Here is a 15,886-nt window from a genome sequence, read left to right as displayed (position 1 = left end):
TTCCAAAGTAGTCTCTCCACAATGTGGTGCAATAGAGTTAATTTTGGGGGGACTCAAGGTATTATATTGACATGGACTGCACTGTGCTGTGTAAATGTACTCCCTCTTTGGAGCTGGTTCTTACAAGACCAGCTTTGCAGAGGGCAGCCGTGCATTTTTGTGCCAACTTAAGATACCCAGGCTAGATATAGGTGTGTTCTGGATGTACACCACAGTGCTGTGCAAAGATGCTGGCCACTTTTGGTGTCAGACCCATGTATGTAGAGCCATCTTGATTCACCTGGAGGTATCCCCTTGTGCAGACATCTCCCTCTGCAGTGTAAATGCCTTGGCATTTCTATCAAACTGGCGAGTTTGTGCCAAAATTAGTGTGTTCAGGATATCTTTGTGTTTGTACCATAAAAGTCACTGGGACAACCGTCCCTTGAAGCTGACTACCAGTCAGATTTCCCTAGCAGCTCTCGATAATCATTAGCAGAAGCAGCAGTTTCTTTTGTGGAAACCATTCTGTATGAAATTGCATGGAATTTAATGAAGTGGCTATTGTTTCATAAATAGGAATTACATATTGGAACTGTTAGTGTCTGACACCCTGGAAAGCTCATTGGAAATTCAGCTTCTGAGATGCTTAATGTAGATGTTATTTGTCAGCGAGGCCGATAGTTCCTAATACATGGAAGACAAGGATTATGATGTTGACAGTCTAAGCTATAACGAACTGATGTATATGTAGATTTTTGTGTGTGCTGTCCAAGCCGCTTCATGAAATATTTAGTCTCAGATTTAATTCTGCATGGCCAAAGTTTTCCCTTTGGAAGACTGCAAAGAGTCATAATAACTAACCAAATATGCAGCTTTAATCTCTCTCAGCTTCTTTTGAATGACACAGTTACTCTCTCCGATTTCCCTAGCATGCTGCTCTTTTTTGCCCCTTTTGTTAAGGTGGTTTGATATCTTTTCCCTTTCTGTTATTTTGAATTCCACTGTTTAAAAGTTACATAAACTTTAGTAAAACCGAAGATTTATGAGTCTTCAGGAGACAAAATCATAATACAAGAATTCTAAACCAATGGAAGTGTTGGACAATGTCTGTCCGCTATTGAACGTACACCATTGTTGACAAGAATGATTTAAAACTGAAATCTAAATCAGAAAATATTTTCACTCTCTTAAAAAGCTAGGGAAACCACATGGAAAATGTGGGTAAAGATTTGTGAAAATCCAATTTTGCGTATGTGTTAAACCGTTCCTGAATTTCTCTCTACACCCATTATAATCAGAAGTACTGTGTTTCATGACACTGTTACAAACCTAGCTCTTTTTAGTAAAGCTGAACTTGCTGCAAAATGAAAACCACTCTTTCACTGTGATGGACCTATTTTAGTATCAAATGTGAATATTCTTTTGAGACAACCTAAAATAATTTATGAACGGACCGATCTTCTATCGTTTTCATTTTTAAAAAGTGTTACCCCTGTAAACGAATTCTCTCTGATTTGGGATAGAAATTCTTGAAATATAAAAAACCATGAACTGTTTAGGGATGTTTACATACCTATGCGCTAGTTATATTTCAGAAGCATCCTTTAAAGAATTTTGATGTCTATCACAACCCTATTCAAGTAACCTCAAGCCTATAGAGTTTTCTTTCTGCACGTTTCAGTAAGATGCCAACAATTCGATGGGAGTGTTACTGGAGGGAGAACGTGGCTCTAGAAGGGGGAAAGACATATTTGAAATCCTCTGTGAGATCTTAATTTTTTTAGAGTTGTGAGAACCGTCTCAAGAGATTGGTATCTGAGCAGAGGATTTCTCACAGCTGTTTAGGTATTACAATAGGGAGATAGTCTAAAATCTGCACAAAATGAAATCCCATGTTTTCCTGATTTAGATCCCTGAAGTATATTTACATTAAACAAAACTCAGAGTACTGCCAAATAATCTGGAGAAGTAAGTAGCATATGATCTATAACAGCTGTGGAGTCTTTGGTCTCACTCTGCTGAATTGTCTCTCCAGTCATTCTTGGGTTACTAATGCTATCGATGGCTAATAATTGTTAGCTATAGTACCATCCAAGTAACATTAACAAGAAAAAAGTAATCCTTCTCCATGTTATTTTGAGATTCAGGATAACAAAAAGTAATCTGTAAGGTTTGTTCTCTTTTTCCTAAGGGGTTCATCCTGCATATTTTGACTTAACTTTAAGAGGAAACTATTGCTAAAAGCCCCACCAGCACAGCCTCAGAGAAGAGGCTAAGGGTATGGTTTGACAATAGAACTAAGAAAGGTCACAGCTGCTGGACCCCCTACCTCCTCCTCCCCCTCCCTTCATTCACCTCCCCTCCCTTGTGCCATCTCCCTTGCTTTTTGTACCATTCACAGCTCCAATTCCCTTCAGTGACCCAGAAGAAAACGCAATGTTTGCTGTCTTTCCACCAGCTGAGCAGGCTGCAGGTCCTCCCCTGTTCAACAGCAGCGAACTCTCAGACCAACTCAAACCCTATTGTCCAACCACATCCTCAGAGTGAGACCCAGGACAGTGTTTGGGTATCTTTCAAATACATCTATCAAATGTTAAAAGTGGTGAGCACATAACTCACTGTAAAAGTAAGGTATTCTTGCCTCCTAAGATTTCAATCAAAAGACTTCGAAGACTATCTTAGTTAGACTTATAAGACTATCTTAGACTTATAAGACTGTCTTAGACTTATAGATAAGATCTTATAAACTTATAAGACTATAAGACTTAGACTTAAAAGACTATCTTAGGTAGGCACACACACACACAAAAATTGTGAAATTTGCCTTGAGGTTGCCATTTAACTTAGTCATCAAGGCAATTAGCATCAGGCAACCTAAATGTCTTCGTGAATCTACCCCACAAGCAGTCTTCTCCTGAAGTCTCAGGGGGTCCACAACACTGATGGATGGGTGAGAAGCCCTGTGGACACTTTTCAGCACTGTCATTGAGAAACTGATGGCAGTAGTGTGCGTGTGGCAGTAGTGAAGTGCATGTGAGGAAAGTGACTCCTTTTGTTGGGCTCTTATTCCTTTGTTTCTTTTCCTCTCCCAATCCTTCTAGACTCCATAGATGGGAAGCATGCTCGAAGGACTCAGTCCAGCACTCCTCTGGGAGAATTATTTGACCACGGGCTGGACAGCTGGGCTACCTCCATTTTTGTGCTTTCTTTTTTTTCTGTCTGTTCCCGTGACAACGGGAAGACTGGAGTTTCCGTATATACAATGTATATATATTTAAGCATCGTCTTGTTTAACTTTATGTGTTCGCACTGGGAGAAATATAACACAGGAGTCCTTTTTCTTCCTTGGGGATACGATATAAGCCAAGTGGTAAGTATTTATCATTCCTGTTTTGGTTTTATTTTTTAAACTGTGTTAGTGTTTTCATAATATTGCAGAAATAGGAAAATAGAGCTCAAGGCAAATGTATTTTGCCAAGAGTTTGAATGTGAAATAGCAGAACCCTAAAAGAAATTCAGAAATACTTCCTGCGTTTGCAAAGAAGGGATGTTCTTGAGCAAATTGTCAGCATCAGAGATTCGTTCCCTTGCAGGAAAGAAAAAAGGCTCACAGCAAGCCTAGCAGTCAGATGGTGCCCATGAGAATGACATTTAACTGCATTTGATTTATGGTATCATAACAAATTTTATTAACAAAAATTATTATGCTATCCGAAGCCATAAGCAGTTTTCCCACCAACACTAGGTTCTGAGGCATGAAGTGAATTAGTCCAAGCAGTGTTTATTAACAATAATTATAGTTAGGCCATACTAGACCTCAATTCTACCACCTCTTAGCATCAAATGTGGAGATGGAAATAGCATTGTTCCTATACAGTGAGCATCAACTGTTGTCAAGTGAGTTTTATCCCTGAAAAAAAGTCAAAACCATACCATTAGAGGTTTTCTCTCTGGAAATGGCATTCAGTAACGAGAATTACATATCAGCCCACAGCCAGTCACCCGCTAAGTCCTTGACCGGCTTACAGCCCTACCTTGAGGTGGACCTCTTCAGAAACACGCCCAGGGCACCATGGTGAGTGGTGGCCTCAGTGCACAAATGAGCAGCAGCAGTTACAAGCTCATTGCGCTGCCGAGGGCCCAGCTCTGGGATTTCTGGGATGACTTATCTATTTCTTAGATAGCCAGGCTCTTGCAGCCTGAAGAGCACAGTCCCAGTCTTCTGAGCTTCCTGTCACAGGCATGAGATGAAAGGTACAGCCAAACATACATAATTGAGAAGAAGTTTGACAAATATTCAAATGTGTGTTTTAATGGAAATATAGTATTTGAATTAATGGCTGCAGATGTATTGCTGTAAACATAATCAGAATCCAGTGGTTTGAGAACAACTCAGAGACGGTGGTCCAGCTGTGCTGCATCTGTTTTGTCCCCGAGAAAATAGATTTTGGGAGAAGCTGGCTCAGGACTAAGACATTAGGCAGCCAGCTGGTCCGCAAGTTTCAGCCACATCTGTGTAAGGCTCCTTAGTGAAGCTCTTCCAGCAGGAGAGGAATCGCTGTGTTCCAACTTAATTTGTGGCTCAGATGATCACTGTAGATATACACGTGCATGTTTAGAAAGATCTTCTGGGTTTCTACAGCATCCGAACTGTATTAGTGGTTACATTTGGGAGCGGGTATCAACTAGCAGAGCAGTGCAGTTAACTCTGTCAGTGCCTTTTACTGACCTGTGCCTCTGTCGCTGCTTTCCCATCTGGGAACTAATGGTAATAGCATTTCCCTGCCTGACAGATGTGGCGAGGCTGAGTTTCAGTAAAGTTTGTAAACTGCTTCGATTAACTTGGATGCAAGGTGCTAACAAGTGCTATTTCCTGTTCCCCTCTGATGCTGAATTGCTGTCCTGCATGCTCGCTTTATAGTAACTTCTGTGATGACTTGCCTACAGTCAAAATGATAAGCATGTAGATGTAAGGATTTTTTGATGCTGTATAGCTTAATCATCAACAGCAGTGGAAGACTGTACTATTCAAATGTCTGTATGTCAGTTTTCCCATCTGTAAAAATTAGCTTTTGTAGTTGTGAGTGCCTGCAAACAAAGATAGGACAGGATTTGTAGATCAAGGTGGTAATTTTTCCATTAGTCCAAACTACATTTCACAGGCACCAGAAAGTATACAATGTATTTTTTTCCAGCTGTACTAACTGGTCTAGTAAAAGATCTTAATTCTCCTACAAAAATTACCTTGCTCTTGGTTTGTAAGCCCATTCAGCAAATTTTGTAATAAAGGTAGCTTTTCATCTCCAGCTACTTGGAGGAGAGGATTCTGAGGACATTAGCAAATGGCTGATGATGGGTAGGAAAGGGAATGCTCCCCTTGCTGCTTTTTTGGCCGCCACTTCTCTGCCAGATATTCCCAAAGTTACAATCAGAGGCGGAGAGCACAGAAGCTGCTTTCAGACTGATTCCCAGCATTTATTTCCCTATTTCCTCCATGGCATTCCTAGCTGGATTGCTGCACCACTGCCCCTCTCTTGCTCTGCCGTCAGTAATCTCACCTCCAGCATGATGCTATTGCTTTGGCATCTCAGACATTCAGGTGCTCTAGCCCCCTGCTTCTGCTCTTAAATTTTATGGCAGCCAGGAACTTTGGGCTTCACTACCACCACAAAGCTCAGGAAATACAGTAATTAGTATAAAGCTGAACTGGCAGGGAGCTCCCAGGGCGCTGCTGCTGAGTCAGCTCCCCTGGCCGTAAGCGCAGGCAGCCCCTCGCTGGCTCTGTGTTACCCAGGGTGTAAAAAGAGCTGCTGCTCCTCCTGAAAAAAAACCCTCATCCTAAATGGAGAAATCAGTGGGACTTAATGCCGGGCACATTTTTCTGCCACTCGATGACTCATCAGAATTGGTAAACCTAATTACGCTAGCTGGGCTGTAATTGGCACTCCAATTAGCTTTGATTACAGCAGCCAGCGGTTTAGAGGAAGCTGTGGTTTGTAAACTTGAAAAATGGCTGTAATGTGTCTGAGAGATGCTTGGTCAGAGGACTGTTAGGTTTGTGGATCCAGAATCGAGGAGGCGGCACCAGCAGCAGTGAAAACTTCCTCCCTCTCCTCCCTCCAGCACAAGGAGGTACCTCCTGCTGGGCAGAAGAAGATGGGGGGAGAGGAGCCTCTTTACACCATGGCATCTCATCTAGACAATTTTCTTAGACTTTTGAGTAAGCACACAGACTAGAAGCCCCAAAAAGTCCTGGACTGAAGAGAAGGCTAAAAAACCAAACCTTTGCTATGTTCTGTGAGAAATTCTCTTGGATGTATCTTGTGAAAACAAACGCTATTATTTTTGTCACAAGCCCAACCAAAGAAAGCTAATATCTGTACATTAAGTTTCTTGGAGAAAAAAAGACCAAGCTATCCTAAGAAATTAAACTTTCAGGCTTCCTGCCATATGTTATTTTTCACAGGCATCCTCTTAATTTTTTTAAAAAACCCCATTTTCCTCCTGATTAATATCCCTCTAATGAAATGCTCCCCTAATCCTGCCACTGTGGCTAATAAGCCACTGCAATTGAGTTCATAGCAGGGGAACAAAATATTAATTTTTCCTTAATATGTTATGGTGATACCTCTGCTTACATTGGTCCTGCCTTAAGCCTAAGAGGGAAGTACCCTTTATATTCTTAAATAAAAGTTTTAAAGTGAAAATGAGATCTGTGTGAGAGCTGGAGTGACCCAGGTGATTCCACGCTCCTGCCTCCCTCTGCCCAGCCAAGAGGGCAAGCTCCTAAAAAACACAAAAAGGCACTAGGCAACTTTTTCTGGCCGTTCCCTAGCCCTGTAAGGAGAAGATGGCCAGAATTCCTATGTCCAGTCATGGCTGAAGGCATGGATGCTTGGACCATAAGCCCCAGGTTCTTGGTTTGAGATGCTTTCCCAGCTGGTCCTGCCTGATGGCTTTGGTTGGTCCCATCCAGGCTCTCAGGGAGAACACTCTGCTGGCCCCGAAACTCTAAATAAATGAACGATTCAACTGAAACATTGTAGAACTTACTCCTTCCTTTCAGTCAAAACAGAGGAAGGGTTTTTTTTTGGATGCTATATACCAAGTTTTCTTTGAAAAGTAGCTTACAGAACTCATGCTGAAACAGGTTTCATATGACCTTTTCCTGGGAAGCACCGTGGCAGCCAGTGTTTCAGGAACCGGCAGAGAAATCCCCAGCAACGCAAGCGCACATCACATCTTTAATAACCTTCTGTCTCTTCTGAGGGGCAAAAAAAAAAGTCTCTATTAAAAAGGAAAAAGAAGATTTTGAGGAATTATACTGCCTTAGGGTTATACAGAATTCTCCCAGTGCCCCGTTAAAGAAGTAACATTCTGATTTTACAGGAGGAGAAAGGTGACTGTTGTGATTTACAAAGCTGTGATGGTATAGGGAGCCACTGCTTAGAATTCAGCTGTCCTACTATTCAGCCACAGGCTGCCTTATCAAAGGGCCTACAAATTAACACCATGCCAGATTTTTGTCTGCATTAAGTACCGTTGCCTCCTCACAGATAAGGCCTCGGCAAGCCACAAATTTCCCTGGTCAGATGCTGTGAGTTGGAATCCAGGATTGTGCACATCTGACACTAACCTGCTAGACAGTCCTTACTTGTGTTATTTGATTTGGACTTCTCATTTTACAGCAGGTTGTAATTATTTTTATTCGCTAAAGACTAGATTTATATCTGAAAAGTACTAAAGCTGATTGATGCCAGAGAGATGGATAGAAACCCTGGCTGTCTTTTCTTAAGTAGAATTATTTGGTTGTACTTAAGAACACTGCTGTACATTTGAATTATTGTTTTTTTACCACCAGCGGTCTGAAAACAGTCATGAGTTTATGCAGCTGATTAACATACTTAGCTTTTGTCTAATAATTTTGACAATCTTCAATTTTTTTAAAAACAGCTTAGGTCGAGGGACACAGCCATTTTCTCGTCCTTTCAGCTTTGTAAAGGAGGTTTTTGAGACTACCTCAGTGGAGTCAGAACTGGTTATTCTTACTGATTTCAGGGACACCAGGGTCTCAGTTAGGAGCCCTTAAAAACCAGCACGCCAAAAATTTGAAGCCAAAGAGCATTTTTCAAGCCCAGCATCTGTTAATTAAGAGGCAATCTCAACCTGTGAGTGCTGCATCACCAAATCCCAGGGCAGGGGCTTCCCCTGAGGGAGTCCCTTGCACTGACACCCCTGTTGTAGAGGTGTGCTGACCTCTGACAGTGACACTCATGGATGGGCTGCCCCAAAGTACTGACTGTATTAACCAATAATATGGGTCTTCAGGGGACCTTTAAATTAAAGCAATGAATTTAATTTAGAAGGCTGGAAATGTGTTTGTTGACGTTCAAAATGAATAACCCCCCCCCCCCCAATATAGTAAATAATGAGCATTTAAAAAACCTAAACAAAAAATAGTAAGATCTACTATTTGGGACTGTTTAGTTTGAGGAAGAGGAGGCTGAGGGGAGACCTCATCACTCTCTACAACTACTTGAAAGGACACTGTAGAGAGGGTGGTGCTGGTGTCTTCTCACAGGTAATCAGCGACAGAACGAGAGGGAATGGCTTCAAGCTCCAACAGGGTAGGTTTAGACTGAACATTAGGAAAGAATTTTTCACAGAAAGAGTGGTCAGACACTGGAACAGGCTGCCCAGGGAGGTGGTTGGGTCACGGTCCCTGGATGTGTTTAAGAGGCGTTTGGATGTGGTGTTGGGGGACATGGTGTAGGGGAGGACTCAGTAGAGTAGGGTAGATGGTGGGACTCGATGATCCCAAGGGTCTCTTCCAACCTGAATGATTCTATGATTCTATGGTAGGAGTAAAACTGTTAAATATCTGTCATCCCAGAGAGAGAAGCTGTATTGAACAAAAAATAAAAGTTACTGAATGATACCTGCAAATAGATATATGAATATACAGTCTTCTAAATGGCGTTATAATTAACATAGATAATTATAATTCAGAGCTGAATCAAATGGTTGCAATTCGTTGTCAATTCAAGTCTAGGAGTCAATTCAAGTTGTCAATCGCTGTCAATTCAAGTTCAGGAGGCTGAGACATTTACATTTTGTAAAATGTAAATGTAAAATGAAACACCTGGCTTCGTGTGGGTCCTGTAGCAAAGCTAAACAGCTGAGAACAAACCAGCCTCGAGAAAGAGAGGGGCAGCAGCCCCACCAGCTGGGTGCTGGCAGCAGGAGGGGTGCAGGGGGTGGGTGGCCTGCTCCAAGCCAGGAAAAGGGTTTCAAAGGAGAGAGAGGTCCCTTGAGGAGGTGGGATCAAGGGCACAAGGGCTTGGGAACACTGCATCATGGTCAATACTGCACTTGTACGTTACACACCTAAAGAGGTACAACTTCAACAATTCGTGCCATTAACTGTCAGTAGGCAGTGCTGCTGCAAGCACTATGATGGGTGTGAAGCTGTAGGAGCTATAGGGTTTTGATTGCATTAAGATTTCTGACATCAGCTGGGTCACCAAGTTAACTCTGAGGAGAGGGTAGAAACTACATTTCCATCACTACTGAAACTGCTGGCACTTCAGCGTGTTAAGTGACTCATCACTCTCCTATTTGAGTCCTTTCACTCCTAATGAAGTTTGACTGCTTGTTTCTGTTTCTGTCCTGCAATGATGTTATCTGTCAAACACATTAAAAATCAGGAAAGGCTTCAGCTCCCCCCTGGCTTTTTTTTTTGTTTTGTTTTTGTTTTTTTTTCTCTTCTCCACATTCAATTGATTGCTTTTGTATTATTTCAGGTGAGCTTAGGTTTTTTTCCCCCCTCAGTTATTCTGACATGACCAGTTCAGGGGTCTGAGCTGCAAAAGTAGCCACATTGCTAATTCTGAAGTCTGTATGCAGACACAAGAAAGTGCTTGTGCAGTGGGGAGACCTGCCATTAAGAGGGGACTTAGAAATTAGGTGTTTTGAAAAGGTAAGTCAGTAACACTTACCACATGCCAGCAGATGCACACATTAGCAGGGAAGTTCTTTGCTTGCAGCATTTCAGACATTTTAAATAATTTTGTTGGTGACCCTGGAAGCTGCTTCACTGTTTAGAAGTAATTGTTTTGGGATGGCAGCATAACATCCTGTAAAGTGGGTACAGGAGGAAAATAACAGATTATTTTTTTTTTTACTCTTGCATTTGTATTAAGATGATAAGCAAAATTCTGTGCCTTTAGAAGTAAGGAACTGAAAATGTGTTATCCTTTTTCTATAGGTATTAATAGCAGCATATCTGCTCACCGGTGCTGTGGGTGTGGAAGTCTGGCAGAAGCCTTTCCTGTTTGGATACTACATTACAGACATATTAGTAATCTTGCTTATAGGTAAGTGTCTAGATCCATGCAAAAATGTATTGCTTTTAAATTATTTTGATTAGCTATTTCATGTATTTCTTTCTTTTTTTTTCCCCTTTTCTAAGTGTTGGCTAGTTCAAAACCCATGTGAATAGAGCTGATTAAAAGGGCTAATACTAGAAAACTTAAAAAAAAAGTAGACAATTTTGGAAACACTTTTCCTTGTTGAATTACTGTCTGTTGCACGCAAACAACACAGGAAATGTTCCTTATCTGCACGTGCAGCTCAGTGCCGTGTGCTGGCTGGCTCTCAGGGGCTCAGGAACTCCTGGTGTCACTCAGCTAAAAAGTCACTCACTTATACATATATTATAAGTTTAATGTTTTGGCCTGCAGCACGCTATGCTCCAAAACTTTATGGACAGAAAAAAATAAAGGTATGATTTAAATAATCTTAGGAGGCGCAATTGGAAATCTGAAAAAGAGCCATTTGGTTTGCTAAGCTCTTCTTTAGAATTACTTCTCCAACAGGAGTGATGCATTTTTCATGGGCAGCACCAGCCTGTTTGTTCACTATTTGGTACAGTCAGTGTAGTTTGAAATAAGCACGGAGCATTTTTCAGCTGCTATAACTAGACTGAGAACAAGAGCAGTTACATTTCAATGAGTTAAAAACACGGTAATCTTAGCTAAAAATGTGTGTGTGCAAAATGGCTTTGATGTGTTGCTTGGAAGGTGAAGAAACTAGTGTATCAATTGTAGGGATTTTTATATAAGCACACAAGTGATGAGAAGAGAGCACAAAAAGAAGTGTTTCATACAGTCTGCACTTGCATCCCAAGAAACATCTTCAGGCCTTGAGTCAAATGGAGAGCTTAGATACAGGCAAAGTTGACCCTGACTAGGAGCTATATCTGAGCATTTTGGGGGCAAATTTCGAATTCACTGCATTGACAGTGAATTCTGTCTCTCACCCGCCTTTCCCATGGTGAGGTCTTCAGCAAGTACTGCCTCGAGACTCAGTGCTGCTTCCCAGGATTCCCAGATTGGAAAGGACCCTGCGTTCAGGCTGTGCTCTCTGTGAGCTGTGTGTACAAGGACATGGTCTTGACAGTCCTTTATGCTGTACCCAGAGTACAAAATTGATCATGTGAGACTAAGATGGTACAGTCTTTTTCTTTTTGTGGTCGGCTGAGTTTTAGGCACTCTGATGAAAAGAAAGGAAGGAAGAGGAAAAAAACTGGTTGCCTTTACAGTAGTCAACGAATTACTTGGCTTGACCGAGGTCTAGGTATGCCATGCCCTCTGGTGGCTGGCAGGGCATGAGGGGTAGGGAGTGATTTGTGCTCTGGAAGGAGCACGGCGAGTCCAGGAGAGATGGGTGCTGGCAGGTGAGAGCTTTAGGTACCAGCATGGGTAGCTTGCAGCAAGATAGCTTTGAGACCTCCTGGTTTTCTGTTGGGTTCTCACGATGGGCCGGTCCCTTGAACACGCTCGTTCTGTGCTGCCCACATCACTGCTGCTGATCCTGCCTCTCAGGCACACGACAGCCTGTTCAGTGAGTACACTGATGGCTTCCCATGCGCTTGGGAAGCCATGGATGAAGGTTTAATTCAAACCGTTCAACAGATTGGGCAGGTTTGTGGTAGGGAAGCACGTTGATGTCATCAGATCTGCAGAAACGAACATCCTTTTTCATACTCTACCAAAACCAGCTGCAAAGCAAGGTTTGATGGACTATTCCATTAGCATTAGAAAGAAGTACTGCTGCTGTCTCCTGTGGCACACTTGCATGAATGGATCAGCAAGCAGAGAACTGAGTATTTCTTCCATCATTGTCCGAAGCAGAGTAGGCATAAGTGAGAGCCAAAAGATTTCTTTAAAAACATTGTCTCTCCCACACTATCTGCAGTGCCATTAACAGGGCAACTTTTGCAGCTTAATTATTGTTAAATATGGGTTTAAAGTATTCAAGAAATTATCTTGATTGACTCGATATTACAAAGTTGTCGAGGCACTTAGTAAATCTCTTAAAAACCGACATCAAATTGAAATATTAAAATAACAGAATCCTTTCGCTGAGGATCACGGTGATCCAGGAAGCGCTGTCGTTTCACCACAGGTTGGAATCTCAGCTCAGCAATAGCAATTAAGGTGGTTAACATGGGATAACCTGTGTGCAGTGAATCTGGATATATCAAGTTTTTAGAAGCTTGCAGTAAATGGCAGGACCCCACTGCGACTGCAGGGAAAGTATCGGTCTAACCTACACCAAGGGCCAAACAGGCAGGAAGATTGAATTATTCTCTCCCTTAGGGAGGCTGTGGATCCATTTGTATGAGAGAGCCCACTCTCTGGCGTGCTCAGTTAAATGCCTTTGTGGCTAGTTAAAACAAAGGGATATAGTGGGCCTCTGATTCTTTTTACAAGTTAGTTTCCCAGGACCCCAAGAGGAGCCGTTAAACCGTAACTGGCTGTCCTTAACCATCTGATGGGGGTTAGTAGTCACTAGTGGTCCTTCTAACAATGAACCTGTAGCTGCTCCATCAATGCTTGGCAGAGGTTTTGCAAGTTGTTTCGTGCTCTTACTGTTCTGTACACAACAGGAGTTCAGCTGCTGAGCCGTTGCTTCTCCGAAAACAGCTGGGCTTTAGCTAGTACCTTCTGTAGTGGGAAGGAATCCAAACGAGATGCACAAGAGTGGAGTTTTTCAGATGTCTTTCCTGGAATTTCAGGGAAAAAAAAAAAAGAAATCATAGCCCACGTATAACCTAAGGATGAACTCTGCAAAAACACTTCCTCAGAGGAAGCTGTGGTATCACCAGGTGACACTGACTGAAAATAATGGAATTTTTATCAGGTGCCAGAACACACAAAGATATACACAAAAGTGCAGCAGTACCAGTGTTTAGATTAGATGTTTTATGAAAACCTCCCAAGAGAGAGCTTTATATATGTCCCTGGGAACTGTCTAGCACACTGTGAACACCTGTGGGAAGGTCAACTCTTGGGCTGCCGAACAGTGACCTCGGAGGACTCCCCTGTGAAGGAGAGAAAGTTTTGTGTGGTGTTTTATGGGATTTTTTCAACCAGCCAGAGAACAGAAACCCATACTTTTCACAGGCAGTGAATGCAATTCCAGCCTGCAGCTCCAAAACACACACCTAGCTGAACACCAAACAAAGGAAGAAGGCCATTCTCCTCTTTCCAGAGTGTGTTGTCCTGGCTTCTAGACAGAAACGCCTTTTCTCTCCTAGCATGAAAGTAGCCAGACCTTTCTAAAATTATGTGCCTGTGTGCTCAGCTGGAACTAATTACCTCAGCTCTCAGCAAGGCTCCTGTGAATGACACTCCAAAAGCTCTCTTGGGATTTAACCACCATTGTCCCGTAGCGTTATCTGGCTAACTAGGGTCCCTTCAAAGACCAGCACGGGGCTGAGAGCTATCATTTATTTTCACCCCTCTAGGGTATCCCAAATGTCTAGCATTGCCTGTCACTGTGCTATCAGGTTGAGAACAATATAAAATATTTACAATAAGCATTTTAAAACAGTCAGTTCCCCATATAAAGTCTAGTACCACAAATGATACTGCAGAATTCATAAGAAGGTTTTCACTGACAGGTAAACATCGGCAATTCAGGGAGGGGCATTACTAATTGATGATAGTTTCTGTCTCACATTGCAATTAAATGACCTGTAATAGGTGCATGTTCTGAATGAAGCATTGTTCCTTCTTGGGACATTCATACTTGCTCTTTCTGAGATGGATTTTGTAATGTCTAACAAAATTTGAGTTCAGGCTGCAGTCCTCGCTTCACTGGAGACTTTTATATGTCTGTTTTCCTCCACCTGGCTTTCATTTCCATGCAACTTAAAGGAAATTTCTTTCAATCTATTTGTTCAGAATTGACCAAAGTGCTCAGAAGTTACAGTGGGATGCACAAAAACAGGCAAAGTGTTATCACATCAGCTTCACTTCTTACAAAGTCAGGTTGGAAAAACGACTCCTGGATGCACAGAAAGATTCCTGCTCCTCCTCTTCCTCCTCGCTGTTAATTGCAACCACAAGAACAGGCTTTGTGGTTAAAGGATGTGTTGTGTTTCGTCAGTGTGTGGCACATGGGGCAGACAGTTCTGTAATCCAGATGTGGTGGCACATTTGAGTCCGCTCTGTCTGGTCAACAGTGCCCAGATCTGGCTACTGAAGCCTGTGGCAAAACTGAGACAAATTTACAAAGTACAGGTTTGAACGTGAAACGTGAATGGAGCACTAACATCTGTCAGAGATCTGAAACTTGAACTTTCTTTTCAAGATGGGGCCAAAGCATTCAGAATTTTTTCCGAGGATGTGTGTTGGATTGGGTTCTGCGCGGACTTTGTAGAGTGTGTGTTCTTTGAGGTTCACTCCTTCTCTGAGCTAGTAAAGTATATAAAGCAGGGAATAAATACATAAATGAAAACATAACAGCAGCAAAAAGCTAATGATGAGACCAAGCTATATGACATTTGAAACATGCCAAGTATTTGAATTCTGTCGTAGTGGGAAAACAGTTACCCATCTAAAATATTGTCTTCTCTTGAAACTGTGTCCTGCATCCTCTGTATGCAAGGAGGACACAGAAGTCTGTGTGGTGGGTAATTGTACAACAGTCTGCCTTTTTTTCATTGTCACAAAGTGTTTAGAAGGCCATGGCTAAAGAGTCATGGCCTGACATTCACATTTCTTTGGTTAAGAATGGATATTTTTTGTCCCTTTCAGTGTTAAAGTAGAAACGTACCCATAATTTTATTTGTTTGAGTATCTCTGGAAGTCCTTGAGGCTAATCCTTAGCAGGAAACTTATGTCCTATAAATCCATTCAGCATATCTGGTGTGCTGGAGCAATCAGAATGTTGTCTTCAACCTCTGCTCCAGGGAGCTGCCGCTGTGTGAAGCAGCCTGCTCTCTCGTACAGGTCTTGGAAAACTTGAAATCCTGTGAACCTCCATAGTGAGATCTCAGGGTTATTTTACAGCAAAGCAGCAATCACAAAGTCAACTCAAGTGCATTTCTGACAGTGGAAGGATTTTTTCTTTTTCTTATTTACATATGTTACTTATGAGTTGTTTCTGCCTCACACCAATAAGCCATTCTGCCGTGCTTTCCTATAGTTCCCATTGCAAAGTGGCTGATGGTTGTGCCTTACTGATGGACAGTTAAATGATGAGACGTTAAGAGATATGTTTTCAAAACGTTATCACTCTGACAGGCTTTGACTGGCTTTGTTTGAAAAGGGTGGTTAACGTGAGTTGGCTTCTACATGTCTGTCACCGATTTAACATTTATTAAAGCATTGTTGTGACACATTGTATGAGACTTCGGTGAAGTAAAGGGTGTGAAGTACTCACCTGTCACTCGAGATAAATATATCTATAAGGAGCAGCTGAGTTCACGTTTGGAGTAACTCATCTGAACCAGTCAGAACAATAACCCAGAAAACCAGAGAGCTGAAGGCCAGAGGCAGAGCAGTGTCACGGGCTGCTAATTGTGAGTGGGAGTGGGTTCGGGGGGGGGGGG

General features: G+C 42.2%; 1 protein-coding gene across 1 annotated transcript in view; it reads left to right on the top strand.

The window, feature by feature from the left end:
- Window positions 1-15,886, top strand: part of LOC106885061 (ethanolaminephosphotransferase 1-like) — a 57,843-nt gene that overhangs the window by 25,388 nt on the left and 16,569 nt on the right. The window contains exons 5-6 of the mRNA XM_014936889.1: window positions 3,084-3,352; window positions 10,250-10,358. Of these exons, the coding sequence (XP_014792375.1) occupies window positions 3,084-3,352; window positions 10,250-10,358 (378 nt within the window). The remainder of the gene's footprint in view (window positions 1-3,083; window positions 3,353-10,249; window positions 10,359-15,886) is intronic.

The sequence above is a fragment of the Calidris pugnax genome, unplaced genomic scaffold (genome assembly GCF_001431845.1).
Source record: "Calidris pugnax isolate Ruff unplaced genomic scaffold, ASM143184v1 scaffold51, whole genome shotgun sequence".
Classification (NCBI taxonomy): Eukaryota; Metazoa; Chordata; class Aves; order Charadriiformes; family Scolopacidae; genus Calidris; species Calidris pugnax.
Note: the sequence above shows the minus strand (reverse complement) of the source record. Positions and strands in the feature narration are given on the sequence as shown.